Genomic DNA, 26,059 nt, shown 5'->3' on the forward strand with positions numbered 1-26,059 from the left:
CTTTTAAGTCTGATGGTTAATTTTATGCCACGTTGATTTTATAGAGTAAGTGGAATATGGGCTGGAACAAATATGGAGATGAGTGATGTCATAGTGCTGCTGTCATACATACCGTCGTTCCCTATTGAGCTTGGCACATTTCCTGGGGCAAGCTGCCCAGATCCCACATGTCACACGTGTCTTCTTATTTTTTCACTATCAAAAAGCGCATGCAATTTAGTGCATTTGAAACTACATTGCAGTGCACATTATGGGGTGATCACTGCTTACCTACTGTGAATTGTTTCATTTTTGTTTATTTTCTGTTCTCAACAATCTCAACAGGAAACACAAACGGTAGACCAGTGATTCTTGAACATTTTCTGTCCAAGCTCCAAGGACCCTCAAATTGATATATATCTGGCCACGGACCCCCATCTGACAATGTCTTGTGCCAAGGAGACCCCCAGAAGAGAAAAACAGTAGTACAACATCAACTATAAAGTACTGTAAATGATGTGATAAACTTGGATTTGCCGTGTAAATAAGCAAGAATAACCTACTCTCTTAAGCCTAATATCATAAGCGTTACTTTTTGAGCGGTGGTCTGTAGCCTTTTTCCTCAGCGTTTTGCCATAGCAAAACGTGTGTGTGTAGCATAGCCTGTACATCCTAGACTCAAATCCTATATAGTCTGAAGACGTTATGCAAGCACGACCACCGCTCACTTCACATTGGGTGTGATTTTTTACTTACTTTTGAGAGAATGTGGGCAAGGCCGTTAAAAATAGAGCCTGCAGCCAAAACATATGGAGGCCATATTAAGCAGAGACCTAGGATTCAGTTGTTATCCGAATTTGTTTGGCACACACAGATCCACCCACCCACGCACGCACCCACCCACCCACCCACGCATGCACGCACCCACGCACGCACGCATGCACGCACATATCTACAAGCACCCAACGTGTCGTGCTTGTAGGAACACTCGCTACTGTAGCTCTTCAGTCTTAGCATAATAACTCTTTACGAGACAGTGTTGTGTCACTGATGGAAATATCACAGACTACTTGCTTGTCAACAGATGATTTTATTACACACATTTATTTCACACAAGGTTGCATGCTAGGAATAAAATAAAGAGTATGCTGTGAAAAGGAATCACAGACAGAGAATGAAAGCATGTATTTTTTAAGCATACAATTATCATGAAATCATGAAAACCTATGATCAAAGCAGATAGAAATATAAAATGCTAACATATCGTCGCTGTCGGCTGGAAACCTTGTATTTCCTTTTCAGGAATTAGGTAAAGAAAAAACAAAACAAAAACAAAACGTAACCTATGTTCTAATGTATCTAATGTAGTTATTCATAATCACAACCTCTTGTTAATATACTTTCCATTGGTCCAATATTTATCAAATTTACAGACACACTTACAGTGTAATCATGTTCACTTTCACTTTGAAATAGCAATTTAGCTAATTCATCTATTTGTGTAAGATATGGCTCACAGTCGCCAGCATGCAGAAGTCTGATCAATTAAAGCACATCTAATGTGTGAGTGGCATGTCAGCCTCTGCATTGTAAAGGTGTGTGTGTGTGTGTGTGTGTGTGTGTGTGTGTGGGTGTGTGTGTGTGTGTGTGTGTGTGTGTGTGTGTGTGTGCGCGCGTGTGTGTGTGTGTGTGTGTGTGTGTGTGTGTGTGTGTGTGTGTGTGTGTGTGTGTGTGTGTGTGTGTGTGTGTGTGTGTGTGCGCATGCGCGCGCGCGCGCGTGTAGCCTACAGTAGCTGAACAGGATGGGGAAGGTATGCTACTGTATTCTAACATCAGTCATAATGGTGGTAGGCCTACTAGTGTTTCTTTCTGAGGTGTTAATCAGTCTAAAAATGTTGAGAACCACTGCACTGCTGTATTCGTAGTGGTGGATCTACTTGCATGATTAGTCACAGTTTTGAAACCAATCCTGGCTGGGCAGTTATAAGATTTGTGTTTGGTCACTTTGGTGCATGGGGATCTCTTAAGTTATAGCCTTCAAATTATATAGGGTGAGGTTACAATTGGCTTAGCACAGAAACATCCGGTAAAAATACTTTTTACATTTACTCTAAAAGTACCATTTCAGTGCCTGTACTTTTCACTTTTTACTTGAGTAATTAGTTGAATGAGTACTTTTACTTTTACCAAAGCCATTTTTCTTCACAAGTACTTTTACTTCTACTTGAGTACAGAATGTGAGAACTTTTCCGATCTCTTATGAATTATCTGGTGACGTTTGAGATGATCGCTCTGACAGAACTCTATCCCACACTGGTCACAAGGGTAGACCTTCTCTCCTTTATGAATTTTCTGGTGGGTTTTGAGACTCTTTCTCTGCCTGAACGATTTCCCACACTGGTCACAGTGGTAGGGCTTTTCTGTATGAATTCTCTGGTGAATTGTGAGAGTACTGCGCCGGCTGAACCTTGACCCACACTGGTCACAGTAATGGGGTTTCTCTCCTGTATGTATTTTCTGGTGACGTTTGAAATCTCCGCTCTTACAGAACCCTTTCCCACACTGGTCACAGTGGTATTTCAGTGATTTCTCCCCCGTATGAATTCTCTGGTGAACTTTGAGATTGTTATTTGCGGTGAACCATTTATCACACTGGTCACAGTGGTAAGGTTTCACCCCTGTATGCATTCTCTGGTGACGTTTGAGATTACTGTTTACGCTGAACCATTTCCCACATTGGTCACAGTGGTAGGGCTTCAGCCCTGCATGCATTTCCCGGTGAAGTTTGAGATAACCATTTGTGCTGAACCCTTTACCACACTGCTCACAGTGGTAGGCCTTCACTCCACTATGAATTCTCTGGTGTATTTTGAGAGTACTACTCTGGCTGAACCTTGTCCCACACTGGTCACAGGGGTATGGCTTCTCTCCTGTGTGAATTCTCTGGTGACCTTTGAGACTACTGTACTGTGTGAACCTTCTCCCACACTGGTCACAGGGGTATGGCTTCTCTCGTGTATGTACTATCTGGTGACGTCTGAGACTACTGCTCTCGCTGAATCTTATCCCACACTGTTCACAGGGGTATGGTTTCTCTCCTGTGTGAATTCTCTGGTGACGTTTGAGATTATCTCTCTGGCTGAACCTTGTCCCACACTGGTCACAGTGGTAGGGCTGCTTCTCTTGTGTATGAATTCTCTGGTGATGTTTCAGATGACTGTTACTGCTGCAGATATGTTTCTTCAGTTGTATTGGAGCAGGAAAGACATCTTGGATGATGACTAAGGGGAGATAAAAAAAATACATGAATAAACATGCATAAAATGCCGTATTGGTATAGAACCAATCTCAAAATATACCCGATAATATTCACAGATAATAGGCAATATAAATATTTAATTAATTAAACTTTTTATTCCATAAATATTTATAATCACAGCAGGGTTAGTGGAATTTAAAATAAAAACATTCCGCCATGAGCAATGTAAAATGGTAAATGGTGCATTTATATAGCGCTTTACAGAGATTGTGCATTACATTCACCCATTCACGCACACATTCATACACCGGTGGCGGAGGAAACCATGCAAGGCACCAACCTACTCACCGGGAGCAATTAGGGATTCAGAGTCTTGCCCAAGGACCCTTCGACATTAACTCAGGGGGAGCCCGGATTCGAACTGGGAACCCTTCGGGAAGCCTTCGTGCTCTAATAACGTTTTCTCTACCCCTGAGCTATGCCGCCCCAGTATATAATTATATAGTATATAATGTAATATACTGTATGGGTATCAGATCGGTATCGACAGATATGACCCCTGCAAATATTGGTAATCGGATATCAGCCATAATTTCATTATAGTCATTTGTGCATCCTTAAAAAAAAGTTGAGTTTAAAAACAAAAACAAGTACCTAATTTATTTGTGTAAGTGTGTTCTAATTTTAGTCTATTATAGCCAGATCACATCATTATCCATTGTCTTCAATTATAGGAAATGTATTAGTATGTATAGTTATTTTTATTCATAATTGATAGAGCTGTATTATGTATATTGAAAGATCTAACCCTAACCCAAAATAATATTACGGACAGCAGCATCCTGAACCAAGGGCGTCTCGGCCAACATGGGCCTATCAGGAGTAACTGATGACGCCTCATCTCGACTCTGTCCAGCATCGCCTAGGTCAGAGGAAACGGGAAAGTCAAAGAGCAGCGTCAGTGGTTCTCCAATTAATATGTTGGAGAGACCATGGCGGATCCCAGCGCCGCTTGCCACCATGCCTCTGTACACTGCTCCCCAACCCGTTAGAGAAGCATCGGTACACACTAGTTCCCAGTGCCACCCTGCTGAGTGCTATACCCGTCTCCAAGAAGGAGCGGGCATGCCACTGGGTCAGTGCGAGCATACAGGTCCTCCTTACCGAAAGACAGCAGGCCCATACACGCCCACTCCCAGAACTAGGTCAGATTGTGAGGCACTCAATAAACAGCTAACATAAATTTCTATCAGTAACACGAGAGCTATTAATGATATGTTCATGTGAACAGCAACTTTTAACTTTCTGCAGGATAATATGATTTTACGGGGGGAGGGATCACTCTATGCCATAATTACCTATGATCAAAACTGTATAGTAGTTGTTATATTTCAACATCAGGAAGTCTTAAGGGTACACTGTCATGCTGAATGCAAGTCTCTAGGTAGTATTGTGTAAAATATAGCCCATTTTGTGACGAAAGAAAAAAACGAAAATACAAATTTGACCTAGTTTTTGAATTTGTATGCCTTAATTTTATATTCCCAAGTACCATTTTTGAGCATTACAATGTTTTACAAATTCAGTCCCCATCAATTCCAGGCATAGTTTAATATATTCAATTGCATTATAAGGATATATGGAAATTAATAAAAAAAACGTTGGTTATTTCTCATGTCATACCTAAGCTCAAACTCTTCTGTTTAATAGTTATATTTCACAACATTATGGAGTCTTTTTGCACATTTTAATGCTAAATGCAAGTCTCTATGTTAAATATTCAGGAAAATATAGCATATTTTGTGACCTTCAAAAAAACGAAAATGTATCTGTAGTATATTTCGGCACCATTATGTAGTGTATTGTGGCCCCGGGTTTCGGCACCATTATGTAGTGTATTGTGGTCCCGGGTTTTGGCACCATTATGTTAGTGTATTGTGGTCCTGGGTTTTGGCACCATTATGTAGTATATGGGAAACACTACATCGGAGAGTTTTGACACAAATATTAGACTGATTTATTAAGTACGAAGTTGCTGTGCATAGTTCTTAGCCTTGTGCTGGAGAGAGGAGACGAGAGGCAGCTGGCAGGTAATCAGGTTCTTCCATCAGTTTTATTAGACAGACAGAGACAACGGAGCAGTGGAGACTGAGCATACATGTTCAGTGTTACTTGAGCCATTCTGTCAATTATTACAGGGCTTATCTTGACCCAAACCTTGAAAAGAGACACAAATAGGGTGAGAGTGACCCCAGCTGTCGGTCAGTAACTTACATAAACATGTGCTGGCTCATTCTTACCTAACCTTAAGAATATGGACCTAATATTAAGAATAAGGAGTTTTTGATCCACTTTGATCTACTTCATATCAAATTGTACACATTTTTTTAAATTATTCCTCTGTATACTAACTTTTTGTAATATTCTTCTGCATTACAATGTTTTATAATTCGGTACCAATCAATTCCAGGCATTGATTTGACATTAAATTACATTATAAGGATACTATATGTAATTTTATAAAAAACGAGAATTTCGGTTATTTCTCATATAAAAGTGGTGGTAACAGGTAGAAAGCTACGAGGTTGGTAATGCTACCAGGGCTTAAATGATACCATGGGCATGTGGGAACAAAAAATCATCATTAGAATTTGCCACCAGAATCTATTGCTATCAACCCCATGGCCTAAGAAAGCTGCTCCAGAGTTCTCTACGCTTTTCTTTTTTTTTTTTTTTTGGTAATATTTGTAAGGACTTATTTCCACTGTGGGCCTACCGTAATATGAACTTTGGACAGAGAACTCAGATAGGATTCAGTTGTTTTCCAAATGTGTTTAGCATACGTGCGCGCGCGCGCACACACACACACACACACACACACGCACACGCACACGCACACGCACACGCGCACGCACACACACACACACACACACACACACACACACACACACACACACACACACACAAATAAACAACTCGTTGGCTTCTGTAGCTCTTATCTCAAGTTGATTTAGTACAGGAAGGAACCGTACCCCATCCACTAGTACCAAGAACTGGGGACTGCTGTATCTGACATAAAAACAGCACAAACCTATTCTGTGTAACTTTATCAGCGGCTGCAGCATTGCTTCCTGGTAGATCTCTCGCTGTTCCTCCTCTGACGCAGCTGAAAAGCTCTTTGACGACGTCTCTCTTTTAAAACCCTGAAAAAGTTGATCTTCGGTCCATTTTGACAGTCGACATTTGAGGCCTGGTTTCACCGTCTGGTATCTGACTTTACTTGCTGACATTGTATGATCATGAGTTCAGTAGGACACTGCTAATGACTTGATAAACAGTAGCTCTACTCCTCTTCGTGGCTAAAACCTCCCAGATCCACACAGAACAGTGCCGAACAAAGATACGTTTTACTCTTATGTACCTGTACAAAAGACATAACAATAAAGTACAACCTTGAACCTAACAGGACCCACCCACTCTCCACCCCTAAGCTAGATAAGGTAACGTTAGATGCCTCAGGGCCACAATTCTTGGCCATCTGGCCAGTGATGTATATCGGACCAGTTACTGATATATGGAGACCCCTTGTACCCATATATGGAGATTCATGTACTGTATATAGTACATCCCTTATTATGTTTGTCCATATATGGAGATCCCTGTCTGAACCAGCCATACAGATATGGGCTGTCTTCCTCTTAATATTGATAACATCAGGGATCTCTCCATATATGGGCATAAAAGGGATCCTGTTAAAGTGGTTCCCATGACATCGCAACATACAATATCTTTTATGCCCATACATGGAGATCCCTATCTGAACCGCTTGCCTCCTTTTACGGTACCACTCCACCTAGCCCCCAGCCCCGCTAGCCCCCGCCACTGCCTCCCCGCTCTCCCTCTGTCCCAGACCACACTCTGAAGAAAATGGAACAAAGAAAAAGTCCTGCTTCTGACAACATGATGCTTTATTTACTAGTTAGACTACTTTTTAGATTTTGATTATTATTATGACAAAACACGGCACTCACAAACAAGGGGGAAAGAGAGCGCTTCTCTGTGAAAACAATAACAAATAGAACATAATTTAAGCGTCATTCCCACACGATAAAGATAACTGTATCGATAATTAACAACAACTGCCGTCCTGTTGTCGACAACATGAAGCTTTATTTACTATAGTTACTTTTTAGATTTTGATTATTAGCCTATTATAAAACACTAAAGTCATAATCAATTTCGGCCGCGATGCGCACTGCATGACGCTATATTTTTACCCGGTGAGAATGACGCTATACTATAGCCATGTTGTCATTTTACTGCTATTACAGCACACATTTGTTATTTTCTATTGTGCTGTGATCAATTGCATGTAGTCTATAATGTAAAACTCACTGTATGCGCTGTGTGACATTTCTCATGGTAAACTGCGACCTTCGGTCGCAACCAGAGTATACTGGCTATATATTTGATAGTTTAGTTGAAGAGAGAGAGAGAGAGAGAGAGAGAGAGAGAGGGAGAGAGAGAGGGAGAGAGCTGTCAGTCAGCTGACAGACAGTGTAAACAGGCAGGTGTAGCTGCACAGTATAGAGTGTTGTTTAACAGTCAGTCAGTAGGATAGGGCTATAGTTAACAGACAGTTTACAGTTTACAGTTTAGGCATTTAGCAGACGCTTTTAATCCAAAGCGACTTACAATAAGCAGATAAAAAACATCACAATAATAAACAAGATAATATGTCAGTACATCAACAGCAATATAACACATGCAAATGGATATCTATCTAGAAAAAAAAATCACACCCGTGTGAACTGAGCGGTGGTTTACCCCCCCTTCCCCCCTGTGTGTGTGTGTGTGTGTGTGTGTGTGTGTGTGTGTGCGTGTGTGTGTGTGTGCCTGGTCTGGCCTGGCCTGAACAACAGCGCCCCTCCCTTAACATGTGTGGTCATAAAAGGTACTGCAGGCCTGCAGGCTACATACAGACACACACACACGGACGGACGGACGGACGCATACACACACGGCCACGTATAGGAGACGGTGTAACCACCGCTAAAAAAAAAAAAAACACAATATAATCAAAGTTCTAAAAAACCTAAAAAACAAATGCTAACTAGCTTCATGTATGGCCATTGATTTTTCTGTGGTGCTAAGGGTTTAGGTGGAGTCTGAAAAGGTGAGTCCTCAGTCCACGGCGAAAGCTAGCGAGTGAGTCCGTTGTTCGGACCAGTAAATATGGTTGTCTGTGAAACAACAATATGAGTATTCCTGCAAACACTACATGCATCTATTCTACACACACACACACACACACACACACACACACACACACACACACACACACACACACACACAAACACACACACACAAACACACACACGCACGCACAGATCTACAAGCACACAACGTGTCGTGCTTGTAGGAACACCCATAGGCTACTGTAGCTCTTCAGTCTTAGCATAACTCTTTACGAGACAGTGTTGTGTTCTGTTTCACTGATGGAAATATCACAGACTACTTGCTTGTCAACAGATGATTTTATTACACACATTTATTTCACACAAGGTTGCATGCGAGGAATAAAATAAAGAGTATGCCATGAAATCATGAAAACTTATGATCAAAGCAGATAGAAATATAAAATGCTAAAATATCGTCACTGTCGGGTGGAAACCTTGTATTTCCTTTTCAGAAATTAGCAAAAGAAAAAACTAAACAAAAAACAAAACGTAATTTATGTTCTATGTATGTATCCAATCAATGTAGTTATTCACAACCTCTTGTTATACTTTCCATTGGTCCAATATTTATCAAATTTAATCATGTTCACTTTCACTTTGAAATGGACCAATCCCCAATCACATACACACCCATTGTAACTGTTACAATGGGTGTGTATGTGATTGGGGATTGGTCCATTGCAATTCAGCTAATTAATCTATTAGTGTAAGATATGGCTCACAGTCGCCAGCATGCAGAAGTCTGATCAATTCACCCTTTGTTAGCCTCCTGGTTGGTCCCTGACTGACCAACCAGCAGGCTCTATCTGCCTTGTCCTGCCCTGGTTCCGCCTTTTTTATGTTGAATTAGCTAAAACATAATTTTTGGAGAAATAAAAACATTTAAAAACATGCTGATTCACTATGCTGCCACTGAGCAGCTCCAAATGACTGAAACAAAGTTTGAAATTAGAATTGAGCACACAGAATAACAATATGAAGCACCTGAATTAACATGGCAGTGGATGGAATGTCCCACTGAATGTCCCTCCAAGTCAAAGCAACCAATGGGTGTGGAGAGGGGCAGGACAATGGGCGGGACTTGACAAAGGGTGAATTAGCCCTATTCACGACCCGCCCACTCAGCAAATTTCTCAGCATCCCCCGGGTGCTGACATCAATTTAGAAGGGGAAACTATAACAGAAATAGCTGGATTTAAAGCCAACAAATCATTATTTTGAACGGTAAAGTAAATTATAATGCTTTGTGCCTTTTACTATCTTGTGTTCATGATCATGCTAGCCGTATTTTATACTTTACTATTCGGAAATTGCATTACATTTGCGATTTCTGTGTTAACTCTATAGGCTTTAGTAGGATTTTCCCCTTCAAAACGTGACTTCAGCACCCGGGGGATGCTGAGTGGGCGGGCCGTGAATAGGGCTAATTAAAGCACATCTAATGTGTGAGTGGCATGTCAGCCTCTGCATCGTAAAGGTGTGTGTGTGTGTGTGTGTGTGTGTGTGTGTGTGTGTGTGTGTGTGTGTGTGTGTGTGTGTGTGCGCGCGTGTGCGCGTGCGTGTGTGCACGTGTGTGTGTGTGTGTGTGTGTGTGCGTGCGTGCGTGCGTGCGTGCGTGCGTGCGTGCGTGCGTGTGTGTGTGTGTGTGTGTGTGTGTGTGTGTGTGCGTGCGTGCGTGCGTGTGTGTATGTACTGTATATGCGCCCGTGCGCGGGCTAGTATCTCATTTGCTGAGAATTACATATTTTCTTATTAGGAATGCATTTGTCTTCTTAACTATGTGTGTCAACGGTGCATATAGCCTACAGTAGCTGAACAGGATGGGGAAGGTACGCTACTGTATTCTAACATCAGTCATAATGGTGGTAGGCCTATTAGTGTTTTTTTTCTGAGGTGTTAATCAGTCTAAAAAGGTTGACAACCATTGCACTGCTGTATTAGTAGTGGTGGATCTACTTGCATGATTAGTCACAGTTTTGAAACCAATCCTGGCTGGAAAACACAGAAACATCCGGTAAAAGTACTTTTTACTTTTACTCTAAAAGTACATTTCAGAGGTTTTACTTTTACTTCTACTGAGTACAGAATGAGAGAACTTTTCCCATCTCTGATGAATTATCTGGTGATGTTTGAGAGCTATGCTGTTACAGAACTCTATCCCACACTGGTCACAAGGGTAGACCTTCTCTCCTTTATGAATTCTCTGGTGGGTTTTGAGACTCTTTCTCTGCCTGAATGATTTCCCACACTGGTCACAGTCGTAGGGCTTCTCTGTATGAATTTTCTGGTGAATTGTGAGATAACTGTTTGTTCTGAACCTTTTATTACAGAGGTCACACTGATAGGGCTTCTCTCCTGTATGTATTTTCAGGTGATGTTTGAGAGTACTGCACTGGCTGAACCTTGACCCACACTGGTCACAGTGATAGGGTTTCTCTCCTGTATGTATTTTCTGGTGACGTTTGAGATCTCCGCTCTGACGGAACCCTTTCCCACACTGGTCACAGAGGTGTTTCAGTGATTTCTCCCCCGTATGAATTTTCTGGTGAAGTTTGAGACTGTTATTTGCGGTGAACCATTTATCACACTGGTCACAGTGGTAAGGTTTCACCCCTGTATGCGTTCTCTGGTGACGTTTGAGATTACTGTTATTGCTGAACCCTTTCCCACATTGGTCACAGTGGTAGGGCTTCAGCCCTGCATGCATTTCCCGGTGAAGTTTGAGATAACCATTTGTAATGAACCCTTTACCACACTGCTCACAGTGGTAGGCCTTCACTCCACTATGAATTCTCTGGTGTATTTTGAGAGTACTACTCTGGTTAAACCTTTTCCCACACTGGTCACAGGGGTATGGCTTCTCTCCTGTGTGAATTCTCTGGTGACCTTTGAGACTACTGTACTGCGTGAACCTTGTCCCACACTGCTCACAGTGGTAGCGCTTCTCTCTTGTATGTATGATCTGGTGACGTCTGAGATCACTGCTATGGCTGAACCTTGTCCCACACTGGTCACAGGGGTATGGCTTCTCTCCTGTGTGAATTTTCTGGTGACGTTTGAGATGACCTCTATGGCTGAACCTTGTCTCACACTGGTCACAGTGATAGGGCTTCTCTCGTGTGTGAATTTTCTGGTGATGTTTCAGTTGTATTGGAGCAGGAAAGACATCTTGGATGGTGACTAAGGGGAGATAAAAATACATAAACATCCCAGACAGCACAGCGACATAACGCTGATGCCTTCTCTCCCTCTGTAACAATGTAGGTGCTATGTAGCGTCGGGAGCGTTTGCTCATTGGGAAGATGCATTTGCGACGTCGCTGCACGAATGAGGAGCTAAATTGGCAAGCGACGTCGCAAATGCATCTTCGAATGCGCAAACGCTCCCGACGCTACATAGTGCCTACATTTTTACAGAGGGAGCTACTAGGTCGCTGTGCTGTTAGGGATGCACAATCATATTGGTAATGTATCGAAATCAGACGATAAAGGCCATAAAATGCCGTATTGGTGTCGAACCAAAATCAAAATATACCCAATTTTCAATTAATCTAAGGTTAAAGATGCATGTAAAGTTCCTCTTCAACCGTAGATTTGAACCCTATAGAAACAGTTCAATTTGAACTTGGGGTTGGACTCTTAGACTATGGGCTCTATTTTCGTCCATGTTTTATCCTGCATCCCTTTTTAAAATAGTTTAACTAGCCGATCTATATCGACACGTTATGAGCTTGTTGAACGGCTATTTGAAGTATTTTAAAATATTTTTCAAAATAGTAAAAAAAAAAAAAGGCAAAGAAGTTTATGGGACAAGGGGTATAAGACATGGACGAAAACAGAGCTCTAAATGACTAATAAAACAGTACATACATACCTATTGGACTAAATGTTTATAGTGAACATAATAAAACAGTACATACCTATTCTGTGTAACTTTATGACTGGTTTCAACATAATGGTCTGCATCTCTGCCACAGCTCTGTTCTTCTCACACCGATGGGACACTTTAGCCCTGGGCGTCAAATGTTTACTGAATAGCTCTGGATCTAATAAAAACAAAAAGAGAGATTTTTTTTACAAATGAATAACCCTTAATCTATTGATTGGTCAATCGAACCATGCATTAAGCCCTCAATAGCTGGGAGGGAATTCGGCCAAAATCTGCAAAATCGTGCACTTGGTCATACGTTTTTGATTTTTGGTATGGTTTTAGGTATGGTTATAAACGGTTGATCCTAACCTTATTCCTAACCTTAACCTCGGTGAAACGGTGCCAAAACCTAACCCTATTCCTAATCTTAACCTCATTAAAGCTATGCTTAACCCTAAAGTTATATCTAAGCGTAAAACAAATACAAGAACTCTAGAACCGCCCCACCAAGCGGTCAGTGTGAGGTCGGCGGGAAGAAATCAGGGCGAGAAGGTTTGTTGGCGAGTAAACCTGTTACCCTTTGTAAACCACGGCACTATCCTGCCTCCATGTGGACATCTGGTCACATTCCACCAACTCTGTGGCACAATGCCCAGAAGTGAGTGAGACAGAGACAGACAGAGAGACAGAGAGAGAGGGAGAGAGAAAGAGAGAGAGAGAGCTGCTCCAGAGTTCTCTATGTTTTTAGTTTTTTGTTAATAATTTATTAGTCAGAAATAAAGGACTTGTTTCCACTGTGTGTCCTATATGTACTTTGGACAGAGAACTCAGATGGGATTCAGTTGTTTTCCAAATTTGTTTAGCACGCACAGTCGCACACATGCACGCACACACGTACGTTCCCACGCACGCACGCGCGCCACACACACACACACACACACACACACACACACACACACACACACACACACACACACACACACACACACACACACACACACACACACACACTATTTGTTGGCTTATGTAGCTCTTATCTCATGTTGATTAAGTGCTGGAAGGAACCGTACTCCATCCACTAGTATACCAAGAACATTTGGGGACTGCTGTATCTGACATAAAAACAGCACAAACCTATTCTGTGTAACTTTATCAGCGGCTGCAGCATTGCTTGCTGGTAGATCTCTCGCTGTTCCTCCTCTGACGCAGCTGAAAAGCTCTTTGACGACATCTCTCTTTTAAAACCCTGAAAAAGTTGATCTTCGGTCCATTTTGACAGTCGACATTTGAGGCCTGGTTTCACCGTCTGGTATCTGACTTTACTTGCTGACATGTTATGGTCATGAGTTCAGTAGGACACTGCTAATGACTTGATAAACAGTAGCTCTACTCCTCTTCGTGGCTAAAATCCCCAAGATCCACACAGGACAGAACAGCACTTACGTAACAGGATCCACCCACACTCTCCACCCCTGCTCCAGCTGTCCCAGTCACACATGGGTACTGTAACGACCTGCGAATAAGCTAGATATACCAGAGTGTACTGGCTATATATTCGATAGTTTAGTTGAACTAGTCCTTGCCCGTTTGAAGATATGTGCTTCAAATTATGTGCAGAGTGTAGGTGATGGGGTGTATCCCAGAAGCAAAGATTTTGGTTAAAAATGTTGCCTCATGCTAGTTGCAGAATAGATGCCTCATGCTAGATGCAGAATTAGATATGCCTCATGCTAGATGCAGAAAAGATAGACGATAAAAATGCTAATATACAGCATACGATTTGTGAAAGTGACAAACAGGCTTCGCAGTTATGTCAGGTCTGTTCATATGCTGTGGTCATGCGGATTCAGATCAATTGCTCCAGCCACCGTGGAGATACAGTCGGACAGACAGACAGACAGACAGACAGACAGACAGACAGACAGACAGACAGACAGACAGACAGACAGAGATTCGGAAAATTATATGTTTGATACTTAATCCTTCCCAAATCATAATAGGACTATAGGCTTAAATACTCCTAAAACAGAGAGAGAGAGAGAGAGAGAGAGAGAGAGAGAGAGAGAGAGAGAGAGAGAGAGAGAGAGAGAGAGAGAGAGAGAGAGAGAGAGCTGTCAGTCAGTAACAGTGTGAACAGGGCTGGTGTAAACAGCTGCAGAGCAGTGGTGCATTGGTGATTCAATGTTTGTTGGGTCGCTTATCTAGAGACGCCATGCGCACGTCGCTCAACACCTACTATACAGGTCTATTGATATGCATACAGGCTCGTTTCTTTGTTAAAACACCCTGTTGTGACACTAAAGCGTTGTTGAGGTGTGAACTTGGTGGTTTTCGGGATCAATGCATGTCTGTTTGCGTGAGAGGCGTGACCCCTGCTCAGAAAAGATATGGGGCGGCGGGGGCACGCGGGACAAGACGGAAAATTCAACACTGCTGCACAGTATAGTGTTGTTTAACAGTCAGTCAGTAGGATAGGGCTATAGTTAACAGATATGAGGGCTGTCTGTGAAACAACAATATGAGTATTCCTGTATTAGCAAACACTACATGCATCTTTCTATTAATAGACACACACACACACACACACACACACACACACACACACACACACACACACACACACACACACACACACACACACACACACACACACACACACACAGAATTGAAATTGAAAGTGAGAGTGTAGTTTGCAATCAAAACAAACAAAAACCTACCGGTAAGTGTACAGTTTTTATTTATGTTGTTCACTGACAGAATTGTGGCGGATCGAGGTTGAAGGTGGAACATTTGGCCCGAGGTCCATTGGTCATCGTGTAGCCTACGGCAGTGGTTCTCAACCTGTGGGTCGGGAGTCGGGACCCTAACCCAGATGATTAACTTAATGTGCAACATCGTTTTCTCACTCAACAGTAAATAAACCTCTATTGAGGGTATCTTGCTCTGCACATTTCTAAAGTGACAATTTAAGGACTTTTTAACACCTCTAAAAAGACAAATTAAACATTGGCCAAATTGGCGTTGTTGGCGGTGTTGTGAGCATGTATATCTGCTATTTTAACATAATTTTAGAACCGTGTTATACAAAATGTAATGCCTCAACTCTTAGTGCTCGTAGGGTGGGTGGGTCCCAATTTAAAATATGATTATTTTGAGGGTCGCGGCCTGAAAAGGCTGAGAACCACTGGCCTACTGTGCAGCCAGAGTGTAGGCGTAGTGCAGCGTGCCGCCTTTCTTCAGGAAGCAGTCGTGCTCGTGTGTGCCCACCTCCATGGAGCGCTGACACGAGCCCAGCAGGTCATCGAAGACAAAGTCGTGGTCCCACACCTCCAGCTTCAACACCTCTTGCTCCTGCATGGGCCGACAGCAAGGTTTGTTGTGGTTTAACTAAGACCAACCAAATAACTAAAACTATGACTTGTTAAAAAAGAAAAGAAAAACGTTTTATTTAATTGAATTAAACGATAAGAAAAGTCAAAAAATTAATAAAAATAATTATAACTAATTTTAAATAAATGTTAAAAAGTATTGTGCCGACATCCCAACTTGGAGATTTTCATTTCCGGGAGGTCCAGGTGGGCCCATGTACACGCGCGCGCAGAAAATAATTCAGGGTTTTCCAGGGAAGATGGCTAAAAACGGTTCTACACGGCAGCAGAAGCGTTTTAGGCTTAATATAATAGGCTTAATGTAAAGTATAAAGTTTGGTCACTTCTCACTTGACTTTGCACTCAAGATCAACACAAAAGCCTGCCTGGCAGGCTGCCATGCTTTGCTCATGGCTGACTATAGTGTAGGCTAGTGTTTCTCAACCTTTTTTCTGCATGGGCACACTTTTCATTTCCCAAGAATCCATGGTCACACCAACATAATACGGGGGTGTAAATATCGTCACTGTCGGGAAGAAACCTTGTATCTCCAAGTTTCAAATTTGTACATTTCTTCGCAAAGTAAACCCCTGCTTCATCATACAAGGCTGTTGCACAACAGTAGTGAAAACAGCAGATCTACAAGCACACAACGCCTCGCACCGCGAGGCGTTGTGTGCTTGTAGATCGGCTGTTTTCACTAGTTTAAATCATTTTTAAAATGTTAAATACAATACTGGCTTTCAAGCAGTTTCAAGGGGCACACTTGACCCTTCTCAGGGGCACACCAAAGGTCCCCAGGCACAGTGGTTGAGAAACACTGGTGTAGGCTATAATGTCCAGTTGTCCACCACCACTCGGAGCGAAAAAGAACCGACAATTGTAAAGTACTGTTATTTTATTCATATTAAGAAAGACAAGCCGTCATCACAAGAAACATGTCTGTTTACTTTTGTCAGCTGATTATACCCTTCGCGCTTGAGACCAGTTTTTGCATAATATTATGAGACAAGTCGTTGGTCACTTTTAGACGCCCACATCTCCCAAAGTGAATGACAATCATTCATTTGCTATATTGACAGTGAGAACACCTTTATTCGCATCGTGGGTTGTCTCAAGACCGGATCCCTGCGATTCTCCCGGATATGGCCGGAATTTGTGTGAGAGGTTGGGATTTCCGAAGTTTTAGTGCCATTCATGGGTGTCCGGGAGCAACATCCATGAGACTTGGGAACGAACTAAAACCAACTAAACGTGAAAAGTTTTTTTAAAGTATTTTACAAAAAATAAAAAATAAACTAAACCTGCTTTAAAACTTTTAAAATTAAAATTTAAAATTGATAGTCAAAATCAAATAAATAAATAAATAAATAATAATAATAAATAAATAAAAACCTGGGCACTGATGTAGTAGAATTCCTCCTCCCACCAGGGGTTGGCGTTGTTGTCGCGAACGGCCGTTTCACCAAGGGCGGCGGGACCGCAGAACACTTTGACGTAACCGTCTGTGGTGCCAAAGAGGTCGCTGGGTAGGCCGGTGGCGCGCAGGTCGAACACCTTCAGCTGGGCGTGGACTGTGGCCGTCAGGGCACACAGGAACAGCAGCGGCAGGAGGGTGACAGAGGATACCATGGCTGTTGAACGTATTCTATGGAACACACAAAAATAAACTAAACAAAGGAGAACCTTTGGTTGTTGTGGGACAGTGGTGTTGGACAGTGGCGGAAAAAGTACTCAAAATAATGTTTTACTTAAAGTTTCATTGGTGGAAAGTAAAAACTCAAGTAGCCTACCCCTACAGCCTAAGAATGCTGCAACATAGAAAGAAATATTGTTACAAGTAAGTCCGTAATTCATCATCGATGGAGATTCCAAGCATATTCCTGGAATGTTTGCATGCTATAATGGAAGCCATTGTTCTTGCATTGATAAATAAGTATTTGAAAAAAAACAAAAGCCTGCCTAATGATGATTTCACTGGTATGAGCATTAGTGAGGACCAATAAGCAGGTTGAAAATTGATGAAGTCGTTCTCTAAAATAGTGATAGTAATAGGTTTGAGTACTTTGTCCCGACCCGAACAATGGTTAGGGACCCGATTTTTGGGCGTTGCAAGATCCTTTATATACAGTACCTGATGAACAACAGTGATATTTGTAGCATTTATGGCGCCCCCCTATGGGTGTCAGTGAAATCGCTTTTGGCTCTGTGTTGTTGAGAGGCAGGCCGTGCTAAACCTGTGGGACGGGGCAAGTGGGTCCCCAAATAATTGGTAAAACATTTAGATTAATATTGTAATCGAAGCCTGATCTATACTTTGTTGTACTGTCGTGTTGCTTGCCATAAATAGCTGATCTACAAGCTCACAATGTGTATTTGGGTGCTGTCTGAATCCACAAGTCCAATCTAATCACTTGCAAATGACAATTTGGAGTTTTGGACAGTCAGTCCAGATCCTAAGATTTGAGAGACAATTCAGAATTGCCTGTAGTGCAGGGGTCTTCAACAGGACTCTAACAAAACAATGCGGGAGGGAGCATAGAAGCAATCCTACAACTTTTCCCAAATATTTTCCTGTTTTCCATTATTTTAAATCCCTAGGGGATCCTCAGAGTTACTACAGAGTTACTGAGGAGAACTTTAGCCATAAACTGTCACAGCTTGAATGAGCTTGTAGATTGGCTATTTTTGCTAAAGAGGTTTACTAAATTTACTAAATATTTACTAAATAGTGGTTAAATGTCTGAAACATACACATTAACATGAATCCAACATTCACGATGATTGTACGTTTCACTCCATAGATTCAGATTATTAGGCTATATATTTTTTAATATAATTTTTATCCCACGATTTCTGTAACCAATTTTTTTCACCTAGTGCCACAGCCAATTGCCTAAACTGTAATCCAGGGGGAGGCATTATAGAGACCGGGCTTACTGCATGTTTTTTGTGAGAGTATCTACCCTAGGAGACACAGGGAGAACATGCAAACTCCACACAGAAAGGCACTTTTGCCAACTTTTGAAAACCAAGTAAAAGATTGAATACAGGACTTTTCCATGTAGTATTTCTACATCGTGGTCTTGCTATTTTTACTTTCTCCCACCACTGCCAGCTGAGTTGCTGTCTCCACATGCAATATGTACTCTCCTATGAAAACAGGTGTCAACATTCACACACACACTGCAAAACATGTTCTAAATATACCTTTACCTTCCAGGCCAAGGACCTCTTAGCTGAGTGCAAGATGAAGCAGGGAATGTCTGTCTGAGTGTCTGTCTGTCTGTCTGTCTGTCTGTCTGTCTGTCTGTCTGTCTGTCTGTCTGTCTGTCTGTCTGTCTGAGTGTCTGTCACAGCGTTTCTCCTCGGTGGCTTGAGCAATTGATCTGAATCCGCATCACCATTAGCATATGAACACACCTGACATAACTGTGAAGCCCGTTTGTCACTTTCACAAATCGTATGCTGTATATTAGCATTTTTATCGTGTATCTTTTCTGCATCAAGCATGAGGCATATCTATTCTGCATCTAGCATGAGGCAACATTTTTAACCAAAATCTTTGCTTCTTTTGGTCTCTATAGCCATTAAACCAAACAGGTATTTCTTACATTGATGCTCCTACATATTATCATACAAGCACCAATTAAAGTTACATTCCATCCCTCATATAGTGTGCACAGTGCACACCCCATAACCCACACACTGCACATAATTTCGGAGCTCATATCTTCAAACGGGTAAGGGCTAGTATTGTATAAAATGTGTTGCAGATTAAACTTTTTCATAGGTTTCATAGATGGCTTCATAGACTTGTTTGACAGCACTGTCAAGCGTTGTGTTGGATTTGTGTTAATGTGTATTTTCACTTCAGACATTTAACCAATTAAACTGTCAATACTTCACCTTCACCTTTCACTCTGTATACGTGTTCTGTTCTTCTTTCCCTCTACAACAAACGTCTTTGTTTTTTTTCGTGCTAAAGTTCTCCTATAAATAAACATGAATACTCTGATCCCATTGAAAAGCATTGGCAGAATCCACCCCCATAGGTTTCAGACAGCTAGCATCAGCAATAAACCTCGACTCTAGTGTCTATACCAGGGGTTTTCAAAGTGGGTGACGGGGCACCCCGAGGTGCCGCGACGGCAGTCCAGGGGTGCCGCGATATAATTTGATAATATTTGGAATTTGTTTGGACACTTGAAAAAATATTTAGTATCATTTTAAACTTGAAGTACAAAGTTATTTTCAGTCAGTTCTAACCAAAATGGCTGTCATCTCAACATTTTCCTTGCAACATATTACATAATCACTAAAATGTCGTCACTGTCGGGCAAAAACCTTGCCTCCAAATTTCAAATGTGTACGTCTTTTAGTAAAGCAACCCTGCTTCATCATACAAGACAGTCAAACAAAACTAGTGAAAACAGCAGATCTACAAGCACACAACGCCTCGCGATGTGAGGTGTTGTGTGCTTGTAGATCTCCTGTTTTCACTAGTTTAGTACATTTTATAGATGATAAATAGAAAACAAACGGTTTTGGACATACAAGGTTTCCACCCGACAATGACGAAATGCTATAAATATAAGGTGTTGGGAGTGAAAATTTATAGGGGTTCCTCAGATTATTATTTTTTTTAATTATGGGGTGCCCTGAGACAAAAAGGTTTTGGAACCCCTGGTCTATACGTACCTGTCTATAGAATTACAGTACAGCATTACCTAACTTGAACTCTCCTTGCTCAACAATTGCCTACAATGGAATTACAATGACAACCTTCTATTTTACGCCTGATACTGTGGAAATGTGAAAGTGGAAAAACTATTTCGGAAAGAATCACAACAAATGAAAGCTGAATGAGGTTCCGTCGAGCGTGTTTACCTGTGCTGTAGTGGTCCTGAAGTGCTCCACCTCCTGTCATTCTGTGGCATCTCTCTTTAAAGCCACTCTCGCGCACACGCGAGCACACAAACACGCACGCACATGCACATAAACACGCATGCACATGCACACGCATACACCTCCCCTAAGGTGACCCACTTTCAAGGTTGCATAATGACTCAAACTGGTGCGACGCAATATATTTTTTGAGCTTGTAGATCTGCTACTTTTGATATTTAGTGGCCAAGCCTGAAAGGCTTGAGCCACTATTACGTTTGTTTCTACAGTACCTTTTATTATTATTCTGCCGTTTCACGAATAGTCGCCGCATTAAAACTGGGCAATATGGTAGCGGTAGAGGACTATGTCAAGGGTCAGTGACATGAAGCCCACGACCATTGGCCAAAGGGTGGCGCTATAGCGATCAGTTGAATGCAAAACTTTGAACAGGTATAACTTATGCCCTGTTTCACCTACATCCATGAAACTTCAATACACATGTGAGTCTCCTAATGACTATTATTTTTTATAAAAAATATTCATCTGCCCCTAACACATTCATGAAACTGGGGGGGGGGGGGGGGGCAACTTGCTTACACACCTGCCTTGACTCAAGAGGAACACATTTGTCTCTTTGTCCAGTAAGCTCCACCCTTTGCTTTTCCGCCATTTTGAGCAGTTTATAAAACATTTGAACCCGTTTGCATGAAACATTCTACACACAATCTAAGGACCATTATCTAATGTCAAAGGAGAAGTGTGTACTTTGTGTATCTTTGTGGAATTCTCTCACTGTGCATGGCCTGTGAACCGAATGGCATCGCCAGTGGTAGTGCTAGTGGTGAGCGCGCCTCATGGGGCACTCCGCTGGCGCACAAGTAGGCCATACTTGGCCTACTTGTGCACAAGACGCAAGTTGGTACCTCAACAGAGTGCAGTTCTGTATAGTTTAAATTGCATTGCACAAAACATGACCATGTTTATTAATGCCTGTAAAATATTTAAAGATAATACTATTTTGAGAGTAGTTATTTTCAATGTATGACAGACATAATTTGTTGTGAAAATAGCCGAACTACAATCTCACAACTTTTCGGATAGCAACACCTGAGCTGGTAGATTGGTCACTGTTTGTAGGGGTGTAACGATACATTTAACAGCGATACGATACGTATCACAATACATGGTTGACGATACGATACATGGACAATATTTTTTCATTCATGGCGATACGATACGATTTGATTCAATGATTTAAAATTGATATAGTAACTATTTAGCAAAGAAAATTTACATTTGTGTGAAAAGTGTCAATGGTGCATGTTTTAAGGGAACCATCTATTAATATTATGGATATAAATAACTAAACACTGTGATTCATACATGGACATTATATTTCAACACATGGACAAACCCGCACCTTGACATAGAATAGAGATTACACACATTTATCAATAGACCAAGAGTAGCTATATGGAATGGAAAAGTAAGCTAAATACAAGGCACAAATACTTATTTTCCATACAATCGATTTTTTGCATTGTAAAACGATTTGATACCAAAACGGTATGATATTTTGCTTTTGCAAATGATATATAGTAGATCATTGCAAATTAAAATCATTTTTTCAATTCAGTTACTATATCGTTACACCCCTACTAGTTTGGGTCCCTCTGAGACATCACATTTCTATTTTCTATAAACTCCAGGGCAAAAATCCACTCGTCCGAGACAGTTTGCCCTCCTGGCCCCCAAGTTGTGGAATAAACTCCCTGTCGCACTTAGAACAACGGACTCACTCGCTAGCTTTCGCCGTGGACTGAAGACTCACCTCTTCAGACTCCACCTAAACCCTTAGCACTACAGAAAATCAATGACCATACATTAAGCTAGTTAGCATTTCTTTTTAGGTTTTTAGAACTTTGATTATATTGTATTTTTTCTAGATAGATATCCATTTGCACTTGTTATATTGCTGTTGATGTACTGACATATTATCTTCTGATGTTTTGTATCTGCTTATTGTAAGTCGCTTTGGATTAAAAGCGTCTGCTAAATGCCTAAACTGTAAACTGTAAACTATTTTGGATCTCAGGCTATAAGGTTTGGGTACCAATGATCTAAAACAGTGTTGCTTGATTCATAATGGAAGGATTTCTTTATATATCACCAGACACCAAACAGGAGGTCTTTTTGAGTAATGTTATCCGGGTGTAAAGGCTGAAAAGTTAAGCTTTCGGCCATGCTTCACTTGACATCACAATATCCCACAACCTTAATTAGAATTGCCCCGTGTGTGTGTGTGTGTTTCCATCTGTAACTCCACGTTCAGCAGTTGTTCAATTGTCTAAAAAACATAATACAAAAATCAATAACGCATGTACCTTGCCCAACATCAACTTTATATCCTTCAGATGTGTCTCTACTTCTCATAATCCCCAAATGTTTAAAATATTTTCCCAAATTTTGGCCTGTAGGCGGCTTTGTCCTGTGATGCGAATTACATCACAAATGGGCGTCAACAAGCAGCGCACTCCCAGTCCGGGGGCACTTCCAGAGAGAGCCACATCACAGTCTGTCTGCTTCACACCAAGGGGGACTAACAGGCACACACACAAAGGGGCCAGGCCCCCGCAGGGGGCTGTAGGCTAGTATAATATAAATGGAAAGATGGAATTCATTTCATAGCGGATTCGAGACTCGTGTCACAACAACAACACTTGCAATTTCCCAGAATTGCATCTTAATTGTTAGTGTGAGTAACTTTTAACCAATGAGGAAGCTGCATAAGGTGACGTCACTGAGAATTCTGCTTCCTCGTTGACTAAAAGGTCCTCCTTAAACTTGGAACAGAACATTTACTTTTTGGATACGATGTCGTCACCATTAACATCCAATGAGGGACACACATTCTTGGTGACGTCACCTACAAGTGCGCCCTGATATATACTGTACATAACAAGGCGCGCTCTGCTAGCGCACAAGTAGGCCACACATAGCCACGAGTGCACAAGACGCAAGTTGGCACCTCGACAGATTGCAGTCTAGTTTTAATTTGATTTTATTTTCAGATTAATCCAAATTTAGATGTAAGCTTACACTTATTTACTAACAAAATTCATTATTAACCACTTTAAAACTGGTGTGCTGGGGGATTTCTTTTTTGTTTTATTGTCATTATTATATTTTTTTTACATGTGTGTCTATGCCCATATATGGAGATTACTATAATGCGTCTGTCTGTCTGCCTGCCTGTGTCCCTTTTACACTCAATATTATGGAGTTCCCTGAAGTCATCAGTATATGGCATATTGGTCAGATCTGATATCACCATAGGGCGTATCAGCTGGATCGGCGGTTCTGGAGTGGAGGAGGAGGCAGCTAGCAGCAAATGATTCTGAAGCTTCGGGACCAAGCATAGGTAGAGAAAGCAAGCCATATTTAAAGGAGCCTTCCCTAATGATTGAGAGCCTTGATTGGAATATGGCAGTCATGTGACATAATGACCAGCAGATATGAGAATGAGGAATGAGAACAGAGCTGACTGACAGCTGACTGCAGCTGCATGGGCGGGGCGACTCCCATTTCCTGCATAAACTAACGCTGACGCTTCATTTATTCAACCGACTCGACGCCAGCTGCGGCACTCCCTCAAGTTGTCTGTGACGCGCACGTGAGTTTGAAGTCGTCGGTCGGATGGTTCTCAAGATATGCAAACTATAGACAGATGTCTTCAGTATTTATCTGAAGTACAATCTTTCACTTGTAGTTGAGTAATATTTGACCATGCAGGAATATCTATACTTTGACTCAGGGTTGAGTACTTCTTAATACTTGCACCAGCAGGGTATGCAACTACTGTGTTCGTGATTTTGTATATGGCATGTCTGTTTGCGTAAATGTCTGCGTAGTCAATCAGGGACCAGCATTCTTGGTGACATCACCATCAACAAGTGCGACCTGCAATAACAGTGCACGCTCTGCTAGCGCTCAAGCAGGCCATACATGGCGCAAGTTGGCAACAACTCTAACCACATGATAATGGGGAGTTCTACTCACAGCTAATCAAGGGTCTGAATGCTGTCCAGTAGCTGGGGTTTGAGAAGGGCAGGGCTTTTCCCAGTGGTACCTATGACATCCACCTGCACGCCTGGATTCCATTTAAACGTCAGCAGAGCTGTGGGGACCAGGTTACATTCGGCGAGAGCGACCTCTTCGGACTCCTGCAGCTTGCGAGCTCCGAGAGCGAAGAGCTCGAAGGGCTGCCAGCCGTCCACCAGGGACTCCCGCACAAAGCTGAACAGCACCGGCATCCGGTCCCAGGCATAGAACGTCCCTTGTAGCAGGATTCCGTCGGGCAGCCTGATCCTCAGCACGGCGTAGTTGTATCTTCTCCTCGCTCTCTGCTCCTGCTTCTCTCGCATCGCCTTGGTGCGCATCATGGTGAACCCGCCGATCTTCTCCACCAGCTCGCTCATCTGCTGCTGCTCCCTTGCGAGTTCCTCCGCCGTCAGGTTGACGAACTCGGGCGGCAGCTCGAAGCGGCCGGCGTTGAGGGAGGCCCTGAAGGCCTGGGGCCGCCTGGCCAGCCGAGCCGTAAGCGGCTCCCGTCTCCGGAGTCGATCCCTCCTCTCCGCCATCAGCTCCAGGGCGTCGGTGCTCTGCTCCGGCAGCACCAGGAACTCCTCGTCTTCCCCTTCCCCCTCCGCGGGGACCCTGATGCTCTGGAAGCCCAGGGCCTGCAGGAACTCTCTGCTCCCCTCGACGCAGTGCACCTTTTCCTGGAAGACCTTGTTGTTGACTTTGATTCTCCTGTACTTCTCTTCCGCTGGCTGCTTGCACACGTTGTCGACGTACTTGCTTATGACGTCCACGGCGGCCTTCACTCGGTCTCTGTCTCTGTTGAAGGTGTGCATCATCATGACAGAAGCCTCCACCGGGTCTTGCTCGAACCTCTTGAGAATGGCCTCTTTGAGGCGTGACTCTCTGTTGCTTTTAGTTAAGGTGGCGCCGGTCAGTGGACAGGTGAAGCGCAGAGAGAGAGAAGAAACCTCCCCCACTGGTACCTCCTCTGCTAATCCCTCCCCTGCTAATGCGGCCGTCTTGTCCTTTTCATCACCAGCAGCCTCTGCTTCCAGTTCTCTTTTCACCTGGTATCTGATGTGGAACGTTGGATGTTGTTGAAGTCCAATCCTGGCCAGCGCCGCCTCTGCTGCTGCCATCCTGGCGTCCTCTTCAGGCGCTGGGCTGGTGGTGTCAGAAAGTTTCTTACCAGGGCAGTCAAATGCATTTATGCGGTCAAGTGCATTTGGACGGTCCGAATCCTCACAATTCTCCTCACGACTCTTCCTCCAGAAGGAGGCGAATTGGGCCCTCTCCTGTTCCCTTCTCTCCCTCTTCTCCTCCTTCTCCTCCTTCTTCTCCTCCCTTCTCTCCCTCTTCTCTCTTTTCCT

The 26,059-nt window shown here is 42.5% G+C and overlaps 3 protein-coding genes across 3 annotated transcripts; all 3 read right to left on the bottom strand.

The window, feature by feature from the left end:
* Positions 1-9,612: 9,612 nt before the first annotated feature.
* LOC308295263 (uncharacterized protein) lies at positions 9,613-13,721 on the bottom strand. Its single transcript, XM_080738277.1, has 3 exons — positions 13,483-13,721; positions 12,398-12,523; positions 9,613-11,658 (listed from the first exon to the last, which is right to left on the bottom strand). Exons 1-3 carry the CDS (start codon positions 13,679-13,681, stop codon positions 10,517-10,519), a joined length of 1,467 nt encoding a protein of 488 aa, XP_080594403.1. The 5' UTR covers positions 13,682-13,721; the 3' UTR covers positions 9,613-10,516.
* Positions 13,722-15,267: 1,546 nt separating this feature from the next.
* LOC308295819 (perforin-1-like) lies at positions 15,268-20,622 on the bottom strand. Its single transcript, XM_080738880.1, has 3 exons — positions 20,607-20,622; positions 17,112-17,364; positions 15,268-15,699 (listed from the first exon to the last, which is right to left on the bottom strand). The coding sequence occupies exons 2-3, from the start codon at positions 17,346-17,348 to the stop codon at positions 15,538-15,540; spliced, it is 399 nt and encodes a 132-aa protein (XP_080595006.1). The 5' UTR covers positions 17,349-17,364; positions 20,607-20,622; the 3' UTR covers positions 15,268-15,537.
* A 4,045-nt stretch (positions 20,623-24,667) lies between these two features.
* Positions 24,668-25,828, bottom strand: LOC308295731 (UBX domain-containing protein 6-like; the record flags this gene model as incomplete). Its single annotated transcript, XM_080738778.1, has 1 exon — positions 24,668-25,828. One exon carries the CDS (start codon positions 25,826-25,828, stop codon positions 24,668-24,670), a length of 1,161 nt encoding a protein of 386 aa, XP_080594904.1.
* Between the last annotated feature and the right edge of the window lie 231 nt (positions 25,829-26,059).

Source organism: Nannobrachium achirus (assembly GCF_963921795.1).
Source record: "Nannobrachium achirus genome assembly, chromosome: 12".
NCBI lineage: Eukaryota > Metazoa > Chordata > Actinopteri > Myctophiformes > Myctophidae > Nannobrachium > Nannobrachium achirus.